We start from the raw sequence: 21,186 nt of genomic DNA on the forward strand, positions 1-21,186 counted from the left end.
ACTTAAGGCATATTAATCTTTCGGAAAGAGCACATAGAGTAAAACAGTGTGAAACAATGTATTATCTGCTTGATATAATTCTTCATTATTTACAACAGCAAGTAAAAGGAAATTACTGCTGAAAACAGATCTTGTATTAAAAATGGGCCAAATCGGGGCGCCTGGGTGGCGCAGTCGGTTAAGCGTCCGACTTCAGCCAGGTCACGATCTCGCGGTCCGGGAGTTCGAGCCCCGCGTCAGGCTCTGGGCTGATGGCTCGGAGCCTGGAGCCTGTTTCCAATTCTGTGTCTCCCTCTCTCTCTGCCCCTCCCCCGTTCATGCTCTGTCTCTCTCTGTCCCAAAAATAAATAAACGTTGAGAAAAAAAAATTTTTTTAAAAATAAAAATAGGGGCGCCTGGGTGGCGCAGTCGGTTAAGCGTCCGACTTCAGCCAGGTCACGATCTCGCGGTCTGTGAGTTCGAGCCCCGCGTCAGGCTCTGGGCTGATGGCTCAGAGCCTGGAGCCTGTTTCCGATTCTGTGTCTCCTTCTCTCTCTGCCCCTCCCCCGTTCATGCTCTGTCTCTCTCTGTCCCAAAAATGAATAAACGTTGAAAAAAAAAAAAATAAAAAAAAAATAAAATAAAATAAAAATAAAAATAAAAAATAAATAAAAATGGGCCAAATCATTTTATGATAATTTTTATAAATTTTTATATTTTTTATGTTTTTATAACAATTTTTATATTTTATATGTTTAGTTCACTCGCACTGTAGAATTAATTGTTTGTTTGTAGAGAAAATTTTAATCCTTGTTTTCTTATCAGTGAACCTACAGACCACAGAATCTCTGAGCCCCTGAGATATTTTTACCATGCTACAGCTGTCCATCTTTTTTTTATCTCTATCCCCCTCTCATTTATTCTTTTTCATGTTATTTTGAAGGAAATACCAGATATAATATCCTTTTTATCTGTAACTTTTATTGTGTATTTCTTTTTTCTTTTTTTAAGTGTATTCATTTTGAGAGAAAGAGAGAGTGAATGAGGAGAGGGGCGGAGAGAGAGGGAGAGAGAGGATCCCAGCAGGCTCTCCCAGAGCCCTCCACAGAGCTCAAACTCATGACCTGAGTTCGTGAAGATCATGACCTGATCTGAACTGTGAGATCATGACCTGAGCTGAAACTGAAAGTTGGACTCTTAACCAACTGAACCACCCAGGCGCTCCTTACATTGTGTATTTCTAAGACATATGAACTGTTGCTTATAACCACAGTATCATTATCACAACAAAAATATTAACAAAGAGTATTGTGAAGCATCTGATCAGTTTTCAAATTCCAGTCATTCCATAAATATCATAACTTTCTTCTTTGTTTGAATCTGTATCTAATAAGAATTACACATTGCAAATGACTGAATTGACTCTTAACACTATTTTTAATTTATAGATTCCCTTTCTATCTCTTTTTGTCCTTGGAGTTTATTTTTTAAACACATTGAGTCCGTTTTCTTGTAGTTTCCCAGTTTATTGATTGCATCTCTGCAGTGTCATTTAATGTATTCCTCTCTTCTCTGTAAGTATCTATAGGCTTGATCAGATTTTTTTTTTTAATTTTTTTTTTCAACGTTTATTTATTTTTGGGACAGAGAGAGACAGAGCATGAACGGGGGAGGGGCAGAGAGAGAGGGAGACACAGAATCGGAAACAGGCTCCGGGCTCTGAGCCATCAGCCCAGAGCCCGACGCGGGGCTCGAACTCACGGACCGCGAGATCGTGACCTGGCTGAAGTCGGACGCTTAACCGACTGCGCCACCCAGGCGCCCCTAGGCTTGATCAGATTTAGATTACTGTTTGTTACCAAGACTGCTTTACAGGTAGTTTTGTGTTTTATCTGGGAATACATGTTGGTTTGTGAAAGAACTACGTGAGTTATTAACAGGTCTCAGTGGTCTATTAATGATCTCAGTATATTAGTATCTCTTAGTTTATTAATGACTTCAAAATTGTGATATTCTAATACTCCTTTTTTTTTTTATTAGCTTGGATGCTTCCATAGCCATTTTCTTATCTATTCTTTGACTACCCAGTGGTAAAGTTTATATAAGAAAGGGTAGATAAATTCTTGGCTTATAAATTCCCCCACAGTGCTAATTAGTTTTTTTAAAATTTTATTGTAATTATAAATTTAATAATTTAAACATATTCTGTGTGTTACAATATATTTCACTTACTATCCCTATTGGTGATCATATTGTCTCTTTAGCTACAGGAGAGCTTTTCAAGTTTTCTACTGAGTGCTTTCTGAGTCTCTTTGATAATTTCTTAGTCCTGATTAATACAAAACTTCTGCTAAGAACTTGTGTTCTTGGATCATATTGTATATTTCTTGTCCCAGACCTGGAGTCAGCCATATATCCATGGAGTCCTATATTTTTAGTAGGAAATGGTACTTGAAACTCATAGGGTAGGTGCTAAAAGTACTCATTGCTACCGGATTTCCTGTTATTTCTATCTTTTTCAATGGGCAGAACTAGGAAATACACAAACACACATATTTTTTAAAGGTAAAACCCTTTGTATCCTCATACTGATTCTTCAGTTCAATTTCTGAACTAAAAGGTTTTTTACATATTTTATCTTTCATCTTTATTTTCGTCTCATTTGATGTGAGCCCTAGTTCCCAAGGACACTGTAACGGTATACAGATAGCATTTACTTAAGTTCAATTAAAAAAATGTTTTTTAAGTTTAAAAGATATAAGAAATCTCCTAAGTCTCAATTTATTCATTAGAACTTTTAAGAATATTAATATTTGGCAGAATATGATCAGGGAAAGTATTATTTTTAATTATGCTAGTTCAAAATGAAACTCTAAAACCATGGAAGATGTTATGTAATACTTGATCTAGCAACATGCATTTTCTCTAGCATTTGTCTTCTTTCTTTTCGTTCATTAAAGTAGGGAGGATCACTAAACAACTTGAAAGTGTAGTCCTTTAGGACACTTGCTAGTTTGAGTGGTCCCTGGGCCTTATCTTCTATCCCTCTTGTACTTCATGGCCATGGAAACTGAGCCCAAGTATGCAATGTGGATAAATGCCCTCAGGTCAACAGTAGCTTCATTGTTCTTAAGTTATACTTCTCTGTTTGACTACAGTGTTTCATATTTTGTGTATTATGTAAGTAGGAAAGAAGTCTCTATCCCTGGGTTATTTCTGATTTCCTACTTACTTCCTTACTTAAATAGGTGGTCAACTTGTGACCATGATTTCTCACTTTCTTCAAGCACACCCTTGACATTTCTACCTTTCCTCCTGTGTTCTTCCTCTTTTTCTTCATTCAACTTATAAAATCATGTTCCCCGAATAAGCCCAACTCAGATGTCATCAGCTCCATGAGACATTCTTTTATCCCATAGCCAAAATTATCTCCCCCACATTTGTAAATTCATAAGTCATAATTCCGTTTAAGTACTTAATATGTAATAATTTTGTATTAAAATCAATTGAAAATGTAGAGGTTAATTCTAGTAAAGAATACTTCTGCTGGATTGTGATGCTCACTGCTATGTCTTACTCGTTTTCATGCCTCATGATTTGTGTCTTCACAAAACATTTATGTTTTGGTTGCATTTATGAGCAAATATTTGAATTGTTACAGGCAAAATGGGACAGATATAAATCATGTGTAAATCATGTGTCCCTTCCAAATGAAGGCCAAATGATGTAATGTCACAAAGGTTTCATTCAAATCATTTTTAAAATGTGGTAAGTAATTTTTTAAAATCTTATTTATTTATTTTGAGAGAGAGAGTGAGTGGGGTAGGAGCAGAGAGAGAGAGAGAGAGAGAGCGAGAATCTCAAGCAGGCTCCATGCTGTCACACAGAGCCCAAAGTGGGGCTTGATCCCATGAACCATGAGATCATGAGATGAGCCGAAATCAAGAGTTGGATGCTTAACTGACTGAGCCACCCAGGCACCCTTAAAAACGTGATAAGTGATTCAAGTTGTCACACAGCACATGTTGGAATATTCATGGCAACATGAAATGATCTGCCACTATATTATATTTGACTATAATATAGTCAGCACTATATGTGCAGAACTTGATTTCAACAAAACTTTATCTGGTAAATTAAATTAATATTTTAAAAATCTTGATTTTGTGACTATTTTACTTCATTTATAAATATATTTTGGTTTTATAGTTGTATTATATATGCATGAGGCATGTATATTCAATGTTGTATTGTAAAACATCATTCTATAATTTAAGTCAATATCAGCAGTTTGGTATGACATTTCTTTTAAAAGGATTTGTGGGGCGCCTGGGTGGCTTAGTCGGTTAAGCATCACAACTCTTGATTTTGGTTAGGGTCATGATCTCACAGTTCATGGGATCAAAGCCCTGCTCTCTGCACTGATAGCATGGAGCCTGCTTGTAAATCTCTTCCTCTCTCTGCCCCTCTCCTGCTCACGTGCACCTGTGTGCATGCATGCTCTCAAAATAAATACACAAACTTAAAAAAATAAAAAATATAAAAAGATTTGTATATTACTAAGGCTTGAGAAATACTGATATGGACTAAATATTATAGAGGTCAGAGGCAAAAAAAATCAGTTAGATGCCAAATTGGATTATGACTGTATCTTGATTATTTTGTAATAATGATTTTTAATTCATTAGGACAACTAGCCACTTGTCAACTAATCTAGAATTAACTTTGTATAGGTATTTACTTACTGGTTGTTACTTAAATATCCTAATTTTTTTTAAGTTTAATTTTTTAGTAATGTCTACTTCCAGCGTGAGGCTCAAAATCACAACCAAGAGTCCCATGTTCTATCCAACTGAGCCAGCCAGGCATCCCTTAAATATTCTAACTTACAAATAGATAAATTAAGGAGTGATTTTTTAACTTTTTTCCTGAAAGATGGCTTTAGTACTTTATTCCTTTAGCTAATCCCCCCATGTATCTTGATATGGTCCTGAATTACAGCACATCACTTTATAATTATTGTGTAAAATGTTTGATATATTTATATGAAGATCTTGTATTCAAATGTCATAGTTCAATTATTTTTTAACATAGATGCCCGTTTATGCTTTTATTTATAATTTCTTTTTTTTACTTATATTCTCATATATTTCCTGTAGGTCAGAATGTCATTTCATGTTTGTTATCACTTGTTTTACTTAAAAATAAGGTTTAGCCAAAATAGAAATGAAAAACATTTGTTTCCTTAGTTGTTTCCAAACCTATAGCACTATAGTTACTACTTTCTTCCTTACACAATTGTTTCCTTAGATATTTCTAAAAATCTGGAAAACCTCTTAATATGTATTTTATAATTGCTATTTTAAAAAAATTAATAAAAATTCATACAGAATACCATATTGAGGTTTACTTAGAACCCCATGTGATTTTTAGATGTTTTTATTCAACCAAGAGATACCTAATAAAAACCATTTGATCAATGAAGAAAATAATTTTAAATGTAGTTTGATCTTAATTTTATGAAAGCACAAAGTATTTTTCTAACTCATGGTAATATTTAGATTAATAAAAGATAATTGCAATTGAATTGCCAGAGTACTATAAACAATATTATTTTGTTCTTATTCATCATTACTTTTAACTTACTATTCTTATTGCGAAAGATACCTTGTCTTTTAGTGATTGCAGTGGTATTATTTACATTAATTCATATGGCTTGTTTGAAAAAAAAATGCTATAACTCCTTTACTTAATGGGATTCTTCCCTTGTGGCAGTGCAAACGGCTAGAGCAGGAGCTTCATCATCTGAAAGAGCAGAACCAGACTTCAGCAAACAACATGAGACATCTGACTGCTGAAAACAATCAAGAACGTGCTCTGAAGGTAAATCTCTGTTCCTTCTTACAGGCAAATTAAGGTTGTAAGCCCTTGGTGCCAGCTTTCTGTGCTGCATATATCAGTTGTGTACATTTCCGCAGAAGTGAGCTGTGGTGTTTGCCAACAACCCCTTCTTTAAACACAGATACAGCACCCTTCTGTTATGGTATTATTTTATTTCGTGTTATGTGTACATGAAAACAACATATTTTCTGAATTTTGAGTGGTGGTACATTAGTACTTTGGGTTCATTCTGTTTCTGATTTTACAATATATTTTTACCTTTTGTAGTTAATAAAAAGTGGCCACACTATAAAAGAAAAAAAATTAAACCATGAGCCTTTTCTTCACATCAATATTTATTACACTAATCTTGTAATATTATTAACTCACAGAAGTGACTCTCCCTGAAGGGTATGTGAATATATTTGGGAATTGAAATAGTACTTAAAATGTTACTTATAAAAAAAAAAAAAAAAAAAAAAAAGGAAGAAGATAGTGTACCAGAACTTGAAACAAGTGTACATTTCATGATAAGAGGTTCTGTTTCATTTTAGTATAGACCCAATAATCATGAAAATAGATCCAACATCGTTTTTATTCTACTAATTATATATTTTTTTCTTATTGTACTTATGACTTTCCATTCTCCTTTTTCATTTTTGTCCCAATTCCTAGCATAGTACCTATGACACAGTAGTGGTTCCTGCCCTCAAGGTGCTTACATTCTCATTAACTGCTTAAAAATAAAAACAAAACCACATCTATAGGAAACAGAAAAGATTCATCATTGTCATGATTGTGCAGTAAGAAAAAATATGCTATCAAGAAAATTGTACTTTGTTTTCTTAAATTCTCTTTTTGCTACAGTTTGCAGGAGAGTATTACAGCATTAGCAGGATAACTCACTAAGCCAGGATTATCTACCAAAATTAGAAAAATGGTGACATTTTGAAGTGGAAAATATTTTAGTCTGTCAAAAAGTGTGAAGTTTGGTTGAAGTCAGATTTTTCTGTAAATGTGTTTAGCTTCATTTTGAAATTCTCAGTGAGTAATTAGGAGCCTATGATAACTTTGTTGTCATTGTTTAATGCACTTTCTCCTCTTTTCTCTCAAATTCATAGATAGACTAGAGCAATAAGGGGAAAAGAAAAGAAATTTAGATTCTTGGTCATTTTTTAATTACACCAAGGAATTTAACATTATTTGAGTAAAATTTAGTATAATCATTTTTTCCAGTGTATACTTGCAAATCAAAAGAAGGATTGTTTTAAAGGCAGCTTACATTATATATGCCAATTTATTATCAGCATCAGGGGACAGATTTCATGTGCCATGTATGATATGGCTATTCTTATGTAAAACAGACCTAAAATTAAAATTCTAGTCTGTTAAGTACATAATAATACCATAGTCTTTCTTCTGGATTTTTTGTTGTGTATTTATGTTAAATTGAGGAGGGCACCTGTTGGGATGAGCACTGGGTGTTGTAGAGAAACCAATTTGACAATAAATTTCATATAAAAATAAATAAAATAAATATATAAAAAATAAATTGAATTAAATGGCACCTGCTATCTGTGGAGAAAAAGAAATGTACATTTTAAGAGGTTATTAAAATTAGAAGGTAAGATATAGAACAAAAAAAACCCTGGAAATTTAAACCCAAAACAAAACCCCTATAAAATAGAAATCTGTATAAATTATGGACTATATAAAACAATATATAAACAAAGCTACGTTTGAATCCTTTTTTTAGTTATTTTATGCCAATTTTCTCATGAGAAACCTTGAATTTATATTATATATTTGCTTTATTCTGAATCATTTTTTAAAATTATTCTTACCTTCTAGGGATTTTGTTCTGTTTTTGGTGCTTTGGGTGTTGCATTCTGTATCTTCAAGTTGCCATATAAGTTCTGAATAATAAGTTTATTATCAAGCTGTCTAATGAATCAGTTGTTTGTGTACTTTCTCAGCAGTATGCCTATCTTTTATGGCACACTTACAATTATTTTTGTGTTTGTTAACTCATTCAATATTTAGTTACTATGTAAATAAGCTTTAGGGAGAAATTTTTTAAAAGAGTCACTGTCTCTAGGGACCTTCAGTCAGTCAATAATATTTCTAGTATTTTATTATAAAAAGTACTGTTATTGATATCAGTAAAAGGTAAATTTGATTAGGATGAGAGCTGAAAAATTTATGCTTTATTTAATTGTGTAATACTGAAATTCATAAAGGAAACAGTCCTAGTGATATGTTTGGGAAAAATCCAAGTTAATGGTCATACATTATATAGGACTTTCCAGTAGATTAAGGCAAATACATGATTATCATACAAAGAAATACTTTTTAATATTATAGTGCTGTTCAAATAATAAATCTTTGTTTATTCTGATAACCTGGGAATTCTTTCTAAATTAGTTCTGGTGGTAGAGGATAAAATTGGTTATTTGGTGATCATATACATTATTTTTAAAGTAGCATGGGATTATACCAGCTAAATTTGCTAAGATGGAATTTCCCCCTAATTTTATAGCGTTTGCGGTTTTCCCTAATAACAAGTAAAACACACTGGTACGTACGGGATGAAGGGCTAAATTTATACTGATACCAGTCTATAGCATAAGAGTTAATTTAATAAAAGCTTATTTTCTCATTTAAAGTACATTTTATCCATTTATGTGAGGAAATTGGTTTCTTGAGGAACACAATTTTGGATATTTAATATTTTTAAATAAATTTAGATCAGCCATAAATATACAGACATCAAACTTATTGAGAAATTTCATGTATACTGCCTTCTTTTCCTCTTTCGTTTTATTTACCTTCTTTATCATATGTCTTTCACTTCCTACAATTGGAGTTCTCCACTGTAATTCCATTGAAAGCCATTCTTTCTTAGATTATAAATGACCTCTGGTGATTAAACCTGTGAAACTTATTCTTTATTCTACTCAGCATCCCAGTCAGTGTAACTAGAACACATTTCAATTTTGTTGGCCCTGCCCTTTTGAAATACTTTCCTGTGGTTCTCTATTGCTGTATCATTTTTGTTCTTCGAATGGTGTTCTTTAGTTGGTGCCTCTTTTTCTACCTATTCCCAAGTTGTGTGATAAGTCCCTTATTATTCTTAAAAAAAATCTTTATTCATTTATTTTTTTTTTAGAGCAGTTGTAGATTGGCAGCAAAATTAAGCAGAGAGTGCAGAGTTCCCACATACCTCCTGCCTTCACACATGTAAATGCCCTCAGCATCCAGCTCCATATTTGTATATTTGTTACACTCCATGAATCTATATCAGTTTTGCCCACAGTCCACAGTTTACATTAAGGGTCACTCTTAGTGCTGTACATTTTACAGATTTTAACAAAGGTACATTACATGTATCTACTGCTGCAGTATCATATAGAAGAGTTTCACTCTAGAAATCCTCTGTGTTCTACCTATTTATTTTTCTCTCCTCCCAATATCTGCCACCCATTAATCTTTTTATGGTCTCCGTAGTTTTGCCTTTTCCAGAATGTCATTTAGTTGGAATCATACATTATGTATTCATTTAAACTTTCTCTATATTTTTTGATGGCTTCATAGCTCATGTCTTTTTAGTGTTTAGTATTCCATTTTCTCGATGTACCACAGTTTATTTATCTACTCACCTACTGAAGGACATCTTGCTTGCTTCCAGAATTTGGCAACTTTGAATATGAAATGAAAATGAAGTATGAAAGTTTCTATAAACATCCATTTGCAGAATTGTTTGTGGACATAAAATTTTCAGCTCATATGGAGAAATACCAAGGACTCAATTGCTGGGTTGTATGATAAGAATGTTTAGTTTTGGAAGAAACTACCAAACTATCTTCCAGAGTAGCTGTACTATTTTTCATTCCTACCAGTAATGAATTTGATTTGTTTCTCCACTATCTCGCCAACATTTGGAGTTTCTTTTATTGTAGACTTGTTTCTTCTAATTTCATCCATTCCTACACGATCACCTGTTATTTATATCTTAATGACTATCTCGTCTGCCCTTCCACTTGGATATCTTAATGTTTCCTTAACCACAACAAGTTTGAAAACAAATCCCTAATTTGACTCCCTAAGTCTTTTCTCCCCAGAAAGAAGTCAGGACCTGAGTCTAACACTATTGACTGTATGACTTAACATTTATTCCCAATCATATTCTCCTTTGTTTGTCTTTACTATAGAACCAGGAGAAGTTAAACACTTTCTCAGCCTTTCTTTTTGCTAATATGACATAAGAGGAATTCAACAGGGTAGAGAGAAGTTGGAGTGTCTCTGGAAAAGTTTTTGTTTCCTTCATGTAGGACTGATACAGCAGGCATCTTATTACCTTAAACACTTACTGCTGCCTGGAACTACATCAACCATCTTATAGCCATGAAGAAAACACCAGAAGCTGGCCATTAACATTATTGAGCCCCTTAGCCAATGAGCTACTTTGAGACCATTAAGCACCTATACCCTGATTTCTTTTTCTGGTAATAGATATACCTTATATTTTAAGTCACTTAATAGTTTTCTGTTATTTACTTCCAAATTGATCAATTAACATCTATTAATTAATGATACTACCATACTCCTTAGACACATAGGTTAATATAATTGACATAACCTTCATGTTCTTTTAGGCTGTCATCCACCACAAAGCAGTCAGACATTCAGTCCTGTCAATTCTGCCACAATGATTTCTCTCCTATTTTCCTTTCTATTTTTATTGTCCTACCCCTACCCTATGTCAAATTCATGATCTAGATAATAATACTACAAGTATATCTCATTTTATGGTGCTTCATTTTATTGCACTTTACAGATAATACATTTTCTTCACATTGAAGGTTTGTGGCACCTCTGTATCCCAAGCAAGTCTTTTGGTGCCATTTTTTTCAACTTTTTGTCTCTGTGTCACATTTGATAATTTTTGTGCAATATTTCAAATTTTTTCATTAGAATTATATTTGTTGTGGTGATCTGTGATAAGTGATTACAACTCACTAAGATCAGATGATGGTTAGTGTTTTTTACCAATAAAGTTTTTTTTAATTAAGGGATACACATTGTGTTTTTTTAGACACAATGCTATTGCACATTTAATAGACTATAGTATAGTGAAAACATAATGCTTATATGTGCTGGGAAATTAAAAAATTCATTTGACTCGCCCTATTGCAATATTCACTTTATTGCAGGTGTCTAGAATATTTCCAAATACAGTATTTCCAAAGTATGCCTGTACCCTCCTAACTTTTCTGTCCTTGGTTTCTCACCTCTCTAACCAGTTGTTACTTTCATTAGCCATCATTCTAAAACAGAAGGGACACTTCACTACTCAAAAACTTTCATTGTCTTGCATTTTCAACAATGACCCTGAATGACCCTTATAAAAACAATGAAAAAGGATGACTAAAATGTATATTTTAAGTATATTTTACAACAACATTATAGAAAAGACAGGAAGATAAGGAATTTACAAAGACCTAAAGCAAAGTAGAAATGAGAGCAGGGGACATGAGAAGTAAGTGATTGCCTGAAGTTGTCTTTTACTCTGAGAGCATTTGTCAGACCTCGGTGAATTTTCCATTTTAATGGTTTCAAGGGCAAGACAAACAAGAGGCAGAGCCTGGAGCCTGTTTAAGCCAGAGAGTGTAATGAGATACCCTCTCTTGAAGCTGGTATCATAATGGCCACACCATTAGTGTTTAGGTGAACAAGAGTCAAGCCCTTCATACAAAATAAGGTAACAAAGGAATTTGACTTTCTTGACTGTGGAGGAGAGGAAATTGCTCAGAATTCATCATCCTTGGCCAGCTTTAAGGCAGGTTTTAGAACCACACAGGTTGCCTGAATTCTTGCTATCTGTGTAACTCTAAAAGCTGAGGATTTAACTGAAGTAGTCCTACCCTGGCAGGACCCATAGACAACAGACCAAAGCAAATTACCTTCCAATTAGCCTCTAATATTTCTTATAGATAAAATTTCAAAGACCCAGAGCTATCAAAAAACACATAAGAGAAGAAGGCACTTCTAATGAAAGTTAGTAAAAACATAAGGCAGCAGAATCATATACTAAAACAACAAATAGTTTAGGTATTCTAATTATCAGTCACAGAATATAATATAAATGTTTAAGTAGTATCTTTAAAAAGAGATGCTTAAAAATAAGAGCAAGGAAAATAGCTAAAAATGATCAAGTGAATTTGGAAAGCCAAATGAGATTGAATTTACAGAAATTGATAAAAAAATTTAAACAGCAAATAGGTTTAACACAATGTTAAGAAACTGTTAATGAACTGGAAGATATATCTAAACCAAGTATGGAAATGGAAGCCAGAAAGAAAAATATAAAATGTTAAAAGACACAAAAGATAGAGTGAAAAGATCTAAAATCTATTTGGAATTCTAGAGTAGATAATATAGGGAACAGGGAAAGGCAAGATACAAAGAAATCATGACTGAGTATCTCCCAGAATTGTCAAGTGACACAAGCCTCAGATCTAGGAATACCAAATCAATTCTACGTATGATAAATTAGAAGAAACTACAGAACGTGAAAGTTAAAGCTCTTAAAAACAACCATTAGAAAAGACCTATTTGGGGCACCTGGGTGGCTCAGTCAGTTGAGCGACCAACCCTTGATTTTGGCTCAGGTCGTGATCCCAGAGTCATGGAATTGAACCCCGCATTGGGATCTGCACTGAGTGTGGAGCTTGGTCTGTCTGTCTGTCTGTCTGTCTGTCTCTCTCTCTCTCTCCCTTGCCCCTCTCCCCTTCTTGTGCACTCTCTCTCTCTAAAAGAAAAAAAAAAATAAAGAACAGCCAAAACATTTAAAAAAAAAAGATATTTAACAAAGAAATGGCATTTAGACTCACTGACTTCTCAATAGCAATGATGGAATAATAGCTTAAATACCCAGAACGCAGCAATGGGAATAGTTCCTTAAAAATACAGAGAGAAAAGTAACTGTCAAGGGCAAGAGTAAAATAATGGTCAGATAAATAAAAAATTTCAGTTGCTTTCTATTACGTATAGCATATAATCCAAACCTCCGAAGTGCGGAATTTAAGATTCTGCAGTACAATTTTAGCCTGCGTTTTATTTTCCGTCTTTCTTTCTTTCTTTTTCTTTCTTTCTCTTTTCTTTTTCTTCCTTTCTGTCTTTTTTATTTTTTTTAAGTTTTTAAAATTTTTATGTTAATTCCAGTTAGTTAACATACATTGTTATAGTCAACATTTCCATAATTGGCAATTCAACAATTCCATACATCACCCTGTGCTCATCACAAGTGCACTCCTTAATCCCCATCACACATCCCCATCTTTCTACCTACTTCCCCTCTGGTAACCATCAGTTCTCTATTATTTCTTGGTTTCTCTCTCTCTCTCTCTCTCTCTCACTTTCTCTTTTTTTTTTGTTTTTGTTTCTTTTGCTCTTTTGTTTCTTAAATTCCACTATGAGTGAGATTATATGGTATTTGTCGTTCTCAGACTGACTTATAGCGTTATACTCTATAACTCCATCTGTATTGTTCCAAATGGCAAGATATTCTTTCTTATGGCTGAATAATGTTCCATTATATATATGTACACACTACATCTTTATCCACTCATCTGTTGGTGGTCAGTTAGGCTGCTTCCATAGTTTGGCTATTGTAAATAATGCTGCAGTAAACACAGATATGCTTGTATCCATTTGAATTAGTGTTTTTGTATTCTTTTACTTTGTGTTTTACTTTCTTTTTCTTTCTTTCTTTTTTTTTTTTTTTTTTTTTTTTTTTTTTTTTACCATTTCTCTTTGTAGTCTTGATAAACCCCAACCATCCCCCACTACTTCCTAAACATGTCATGTTTTTTAATTCCTCTGGTCTTTACTTTTGTTATGTTATTTAATTCTGTCTCTAATATTAGTTGGTTGTTTACATGTCATCTCTAAATCAAAAATTTCTTAAGCATACGGGATCATAGCTTTTTCATGTTGCTCTTCTCTTGGAATTTAGCACATGATTGAACTCAATATATAATCAGTAAGTTTTTTAAATTAGAAACCAGTTTTAATCTGTCCTAGTTGAAATCAACATTTATTTTATTTATTTATTTTTTTCGTGTTTATTTTTGAGAGAGAGACAGAGAGAGTGTGATTGGGGGAGGGGCAGAGAGAAGCAGACAAAATCCTAGAGTTAGGCTTGATTTCTCTTTCTTACATTCCACATTCCATCTGTAAACAAATTCTTATGGCTCTACTTTTGATGCATGTCAAGAATTCGGTCACTTCTCATCACTTCCACTGCTACTACTGTCTTTCAGGCCTCCATCATCTCTTGCCTGGATTTTTACAAAAGCCTACTAATGGTTTCTTATTTCCATCCTTGCTCTCCTCTATTCTCAACACAGCCTCCAGGATATTCCTATTAAAATATAAATTAGATTATATTACTCCTCTGCCAAGAACCTTTCAGTGGCTGCCATTTCACCCTGAAGATAAACCTACAAGACCTCTTGATCTGGACCTCAGTTTCCTCCTTGTCACCATCCTTCGCTTAGTCACATTCCTTTCTTGCTGTTCCACAAATATACCAGGCACCCTCGTATCAGAAGGTCTTTTTGTACTTTCTGTTCCTACTCCCAAGGATCACTCGCCCCACCCCTCCCCCACCCCCAAATATTCACATGGCTTACTTTCTTAACTCCTTCAAGTCTCTTCAAATGCCATCTTTCATTGAGGTCTTCCCAAGCATTTTCTCAATCCTCTTCCCTGTTTTTACTCCAGAGTACTTATCTTCTAAGGAAGTATACATTTACTTATTTATTATTTTCATATTCTGTTTTCTTAGTAGAAATAACTGCTCCATGAGATCAAGGATTTTTGGTTACTTTATACACTTCTGTATCTATTGATGATATTAAAAATATTTGACAGTAAGTAAGAGATACTGACCAACTGTAACAGATGCCAGCTCTTAACAGTTTGTATGGTTGTATCTATGCATAGCAGCTGAAAACCAGCTCTGGCTGGATCTCCTACAAGTACATATAGTAGGCATTGAATAAGTATCTCTTAAGTGAATTAGTACTACACATGCAATTTAGTATCCAGCTTTCCCTACTTAACACTTCATAAGCATTCTCCAGTATACTTACTCTATAAATATCACCTTAATGTATGATGTAATTTGCAATGTATGGATGCACCATAACTAACTCTTCCCTTAGTATTAAATATTTAGGTTTTTTGTAGCTTTGTATTTTATGAACAGCACTGTGAAAAATATTTTTGTGTATTTTAGTATGCTGTGTATTTTAAAATTTGTGTATTTTAATATTTAACTGTAGCTTAGCAAACAAATTTTGATTATTTTTTCAAATTTTTAGTTTTAGTAATGCAAATCGTTTTAAAAGCCAAATGATTCTATAAGGGTTCTAATAAAACCATAACAGTCAGCCTCCTTATCTCTCCTGATTTCTGCTCCGCAGAAAAAAAAATCACTCTCAACTCTTTCAGCTGTTCCTTCTGTATTTGCACTCTATTTCTAAATTTCTAAATGAATATCTTATACTAGTTTTCATTTTTTTGTTATTATTAATTGACTTCCTACTATAAAGATGAAGATTTAGCTTTCTCTTAGATTAGTGCTGGTTGTGACCCTCTAAATCAACTGGGTGACAGTTCTCCCATGGGTTTTTTTGTATTTCTACATGTCTGTGAGCAGAGGCACAATTGACCTTTGTTCTGAAATATGTTCTAGAGAATATTTGCTTAGCAAACAGCCTTGGAAGATAGAGATAGTGTCTCCCTCTGTAGCAGAGGGCAGATTTGTTTACTGTCCAATGTAAAAAAAACAATGTCTCCCTCGGAAGCAAAGGTCAGGCAGGTTTGCTAGCAGCATATTATAAAAGATTTGGCTTCCCTAAGTTTGGAGTTCCTTAGCTGTAATGCAGTCCCGCTGTGTGTGCAGTATATAACTGTTCCCCTCCACATTGCCCCCATGGGAGTTGCAGGGCAGAGACCCCGATACAAACAGGAAGCTTATGCTGTTTGTGCTGTGTCTGAGTAAAGTTCTTTGTAATGCAGAATTCTTGTCTTCTGCCAGTATGCATGAAACTGGCAGGCTAATTTGTTAGCCTGCAAGTAGGATAAAAATACTTCACTCTTCACAGTTCTTATAAAGCCACATTTCCTTTCTTTTTCAGTATTATGTCTTCCTCAGAATTATGGTTTGGATTTTTTTGTTTGTATAATGTACATCTATCACTAGTACATCTGTACCCTCTCTACTAAATAAAAATATCTTGTTAATACCTTCAAATATTTCAGGTGACCTAAAACTATTTTTTTGTTTGAGGATCTGAACTGATTATTCTATATAAGACATTACTAGTCTTGGAACCTACCTCCGTTGTCATTCTGTGGCTACCTTTAATTTCTCCTATGTTAGATCACCTGTTTCCTGTATCTCATTTTTTTTCTTGCTTGACTTTTTCATTTTGATGGAGCACACTTTCTAATAGTTTCCTGAGAAAGGATACATGTAAGTTAAAATTTTAAAGACTGTATGGTATTTCTTCAAGATAGATTTCTAGAAGTAGAGTACTTGAATAACAGAATGAACATTTAAATTCAAATTCCTAGACTCATTTTCAGGGTTAAAATATTTGACAGAATATTTGACAAGGACCCCAAAACCTTGCACTTTAATGTTATTATTTTTAAAACTTTTTAAAATTGAATTTCTCTTTTAAATTTTATGCATCCATTAAAACCACAATGAAATACCATGTCACATCTATACAATGGCTAAATGAAAAATACAGGGGTGCCCAGGTAACTCAGTCTGTTGAGCATCCAACTCTTGATTTCAGTCCAGGTCATGATCCCAGGGTTGTGGAATTGAACCCCGCATCAGGCTCTGTGCTGAGTGTGGAACCTACTTAAGATTCTTTCTCTCCCTTGCCCCTTTACCCACTCACACTCTCTCTCTCAAAAAAAAAAAAAAAAAAAAAAAAAACCCAAAAAACAAGAAACACACACACACACACACACACACAGATGTTGACAAATGTGCAGAAACTGAATCTCTTACATACTACTGGTGGCAATATAAAATTATTACAGCCACTCTGGGATAGTTTGCCACATTTAACATGTAACCCAAACTATTGCACTCCTCAGTCTTACCCAGAGAAATGAAAGTTTATGTTTACAAAAATCTTGTACAGAAATGTTCATAGCACCTTTTTTTTTATTTCCCAAAACTAGAAAGAAAGCTAGATATCCATTAAGGGGTCAGTGGATCAACATCCATGCAATCAACTATGACTCAGCAATAAAAAAGAGCAACTTATTGATACCTGCAGTGCCTTTGATGGTTCTCATTATGCTGAATGGGAAAAGCCAATAGCAAAGGGTTATATCTATGTGATCTCAATTATATAACAGTCCCAAAGTGACAAAATCATTATGATGGAGAACAGATCAGTGGTTTCTTAGACTTAGGTAGAAGATCAGAGTTTGACAAAAACTGGGTGGCTCAGTTGGTTAAGCTTTGGACTTCAGCTCAGGTCATGATCTCACGGTTTCTGAATTGGAACCCCGCATCAGGCTGTGTGCTGACAGCTTGGAGCCTGGAGCCTGCTTCAGATTCTGTGTCTCCCTCTCTCTCTGCCCTTCCCCCCCCCCCCATCTTGCACTCTCTCTGTCTCTCAAAAATAAATAAACATTTAAAAAAATGTAACTTTCTGGATCCTAGGTATTAGCATCATCCCTACTATTGGGTTTTAGTAAATACTATTATTTCATATTTAAGTAGTTTCCTTCTAGAATGTTTTTTTAAGTTTTTATCAGTGCATATAATAAATTTTATTGAGTTCTTGATATTGAACAATTCCCTGAATAAACTCTTGGATTTGATTTGTCATTGTTTTCTTGATTTTAAAAATTATTCAAATTCCCACTTTGTTTTTCTTTTTTAAGATTGTTTCGGCTGTGACAATTTGATGCCAATATTACTAGCTTAATGAATAGCATAAATTTCTTTTTTAAAGTGTGGCCTTGACAAGTTTAAATTGAATAGGAAGGGTCATGTACCATTGGAAGCCAGTGATTCCCGGCCTTCTTTTTTCCTCTATATTGTTATGATTTCATTTTGAATAAAAGTAGAGTAACTTACCAATATGTCACTTCATGCATACATGACACATAGAAATACAGTGGCAGGAAATTAGTTAGAGAAGGGAGAGAATGATGCCAGATCTTGTACATGTTGTAGTTCAGATTATTGAAATGTATGGGAATACTCAGAAGTCACATTTAGAAGTGAACTAAATGGAGCAATAGTGATTTCCAGCATTTTACTCTTGGTGCACAAAAATAAGTGATTCACAGAGGAGATAGTAGAAAGTAGAGAAGAAGTAGAAAGATAAGATGACCAACAGGTTGTGTTATGATACAATTCAGGGTAGAGTCATGAAGGGAATGGCTCACCGTGTCAAATGCTACAGAAAAATCAAATAAGATCAAAAGTTAGAGCCAAAGCATTAAAATACACAAAATTCTGAGCAAAGGAAGTGGAGAGAAATTCTGCACTGGTTCCTAACAGCATTAAATTCCAATGCCAGACTTTGTTTTCCACACAGTACAGTTTTACTTGCGAGAGTGCCTTTCCTTACAACACACAAGACTGTCAGCTAGACCAGGTTTACAGTCTTTGCATACTAAATGGAGAATTGCTATGACAGCATTCATTACAGGCTCTCTGAAAGAAACAGTTATGCTGAAGGGTGGTTCTGTGGATTTACAGCACCAGGTATAGCCAAATCATCAAAGCCTGTGTAAGTTCATCAAGTCCATCAAGACACAATAAAAATTGATGCTGTTCAGATAAAACCACTGTGATCCATAACCTCTTACATGGAAGGAATACTGAATTTCTGTGGGAAACTTCTGTGGAGATTATCAGCGGCAAACCACAAGTGCAGTACTTGTGAATTCTTACATTTAATTGCTCTCAACAATGAATGCCAATGTTTTTCTAATTTTGAATTTCATACTATTATTTTAGGAATGTGAGATTTTATTTTCATACATAATTATAGAAATACAAAATTACATTGCATGCTTTCCTGTCTTATACATTTTGTAAAATGCCAAAAAAAAAAAATCAAAATGAATACTTGAATGAAGACATAAGCTTTCAGTAGGAGACTGAATCTTTGGCAGATTTATCATTACGTGAGCTGGCTTTAGATAGATCTTGGAACCCTTTTCAAGTCTTTGTATCACCTTGTCTTTGGACCTAGTATTTCCTCTGATTGAAATGCCCTACATCACCTATTGCCCTCCCTCCTTTGCCCAGCTAATATCTACTCATCCTGTCTTCAGTTTGGCTACAATTCTCTTGTCACCAAACTGGAGAGGTATTTGGGTGGTAGAATGAAATGTTTTAATATCAAAATGAGCACTGATTTGAAAATAAATTGAGTATGTGAGAAGCTCAGTGGTCCCAGGATTTCCTCCAGGCCCTTCCTATCTCTGTCACATGAATAGTACCTTAAGTTCCACTTTCCCCTTTGCCTTCTGCTCTCACCTCATCATCTCCATCCTTTTTTTCCTAACCTATTGAGTTTTGGTATTACAGTGGCCAAGACATAGAAGAGCAGATATGTATGATACATTGTTGGAAACAGTACCCAGGGCACCTTTATTCTTAGTTTTTTTTAACATTTATTTATTTTGAGAGACAGAGACAGAGTGTGAGCAGATGAGGGGCAGAGAGAGAGAGAGAGAGAGAGAGAGAGAGAGAGAGAGAGAGAGATACAGAATCTGGAGCAGGCTCCAGGCTCTAGGCTCTGAGCACAGAGCCTGACATGGGGCTTGAACCCACGAACCACGACTGAGCCTCCCAGGGTACCTTTAAAAGCAATAAGGGTCCTCTTGACAGTTTGTTAGGTAATGAGTACAGGTTAATGGTTCTTGACAAAGGCATGTATTAGAATTATTAAAAGAATATTAACTGAATAATAAATCTGGGCCATACCCAAACACTCTGAATTGGAAAATCTTACCCTGGATTTGAAAACTTGCTGACATAGACTTGGTGTTTGAAAGCAAATTAGCGACAAAATATTTCCCAATTTGTTTGTGAAAATAATATGTTTGGATTTTTGTTTCTGAAAATAAGGTTTGTTTCCTACCAACGGTGCTTTTTAGTTCTGTCCAGTTTTCACTGGCTTGATATTAGTATTTTGGTAGCATTATCAGTTTTATGTCTTTTTAAAGTTCTTACTTGGATTTTAAGGGTAAGTTAGATGAAGCTACATAAAGAATGCTGGCCGGGGCGCCTGGGTAGCACAGTCGGTTGAGTATCTGACTTCGGCTCAGCTCATGATCTCACGGTTTGTGGGTATAAGCCCTCTGTCTGGCCCCGTGCTGACAGCTCAGAGCCTGGAGCTGCTTCAGATTCTGTGTCTTCCTCTCTCTTTGCCCCTCCCCTGCTTGCACTCTGTCTCTCCCTCTCAAAAATAAACATTAAAAAAAAAAAAATTAAAAAAGAAGTAATGCTGGCAAGATGAAACTTTTCTCTTTCATTTTTAGTGTTTTCAGTAACCAGATTCTACACAAGTTTGTACCTTAAAGTAATTTGAAATAATTTGGACATATTGTCTTGTGAATTGAATTGTGTACTAAAACTGAAAAATATAGTTCAAAATCCAGATATTTATTTAAAATGCTATGAAATTTGTTTTGATGGATTTTTTAAAAATTACATGTTCTTTCAAAATAAAAAATTTATATTTAAAAAACAAACTTTAGATTATCAAATATAGTTAATTTACTTTGGCTACTAAGTAAAAATGTTTCTGATATGAGACATGATGATGGAAAGCAGTTAAATCTTTCATTAGAGATTACACAAAATTCTCAATAAAATTAACTATTTTAACAATCTAGTTTCCTGTACCAAGCAAATCTTTTTTCTAGAAACATATTTGACATGAGTTTTTTCCTAGACACATAGTTTTTAGTAATGCATCTACCGACCTTGAGCATGTATACTTTATTAAAGAAAATGAATTACTCACAAATTAACATAGCTGTAGTTTGCCTTCTGTACCAAAATGAGTTTATTGTGTTGTTCAGTGTTGGTTAGTTTTTCTGTTATGTTGATGCATTAAAACAGATATTAAATTTTATCATTAATTCAGCGCCTGGTCTCTCATCAAATCCCCTTAATTACAAATTGACTCCAAGGATTAAACAGCATGGATTTTAATTTTAACTGAAACAAAAAAAAAAAGCATCTTGAAAAATCAC

The 21,186-nt window shown here is 34.1% G+C and overlaps 1 protein-coding gene across 1 annotated transcript in view; it reads left to right on the plus strand.

The window, feature by feature from the left end:
• MIPOL1 (mirror-image polydactyly 1) overlaps nt 1-21,186 on the plus strand; it is a 321,677-nt gene that overhangs the window by 145,398 nt on the left and 155,093 nt on the right. The window contains exon 10 of the mRNA XM_030318980.1: nt 5,755-5,862. Coding sequence (XP_030174840.1) covers nt 5,755-5,862 — 108 coding nt within the window. The remainder of the gene's footprint in view (nt 1-5,754; nt 5,863-21,186) is intronic.

Source organism: Lynx canadensis, chromosome B3 (genome assembly GCF_007474595.2).
Source record: "Lynx canadensis isolate LIC74 chromosome B3, mLynCan4.pri.v2, whole genome shotgun sequence".
Lineage (NCBI taxonomy): Eukaryota > Metazoa > Chordata > Mammalia > Carnivora > Felidae > Lynx > Lynx canadensis.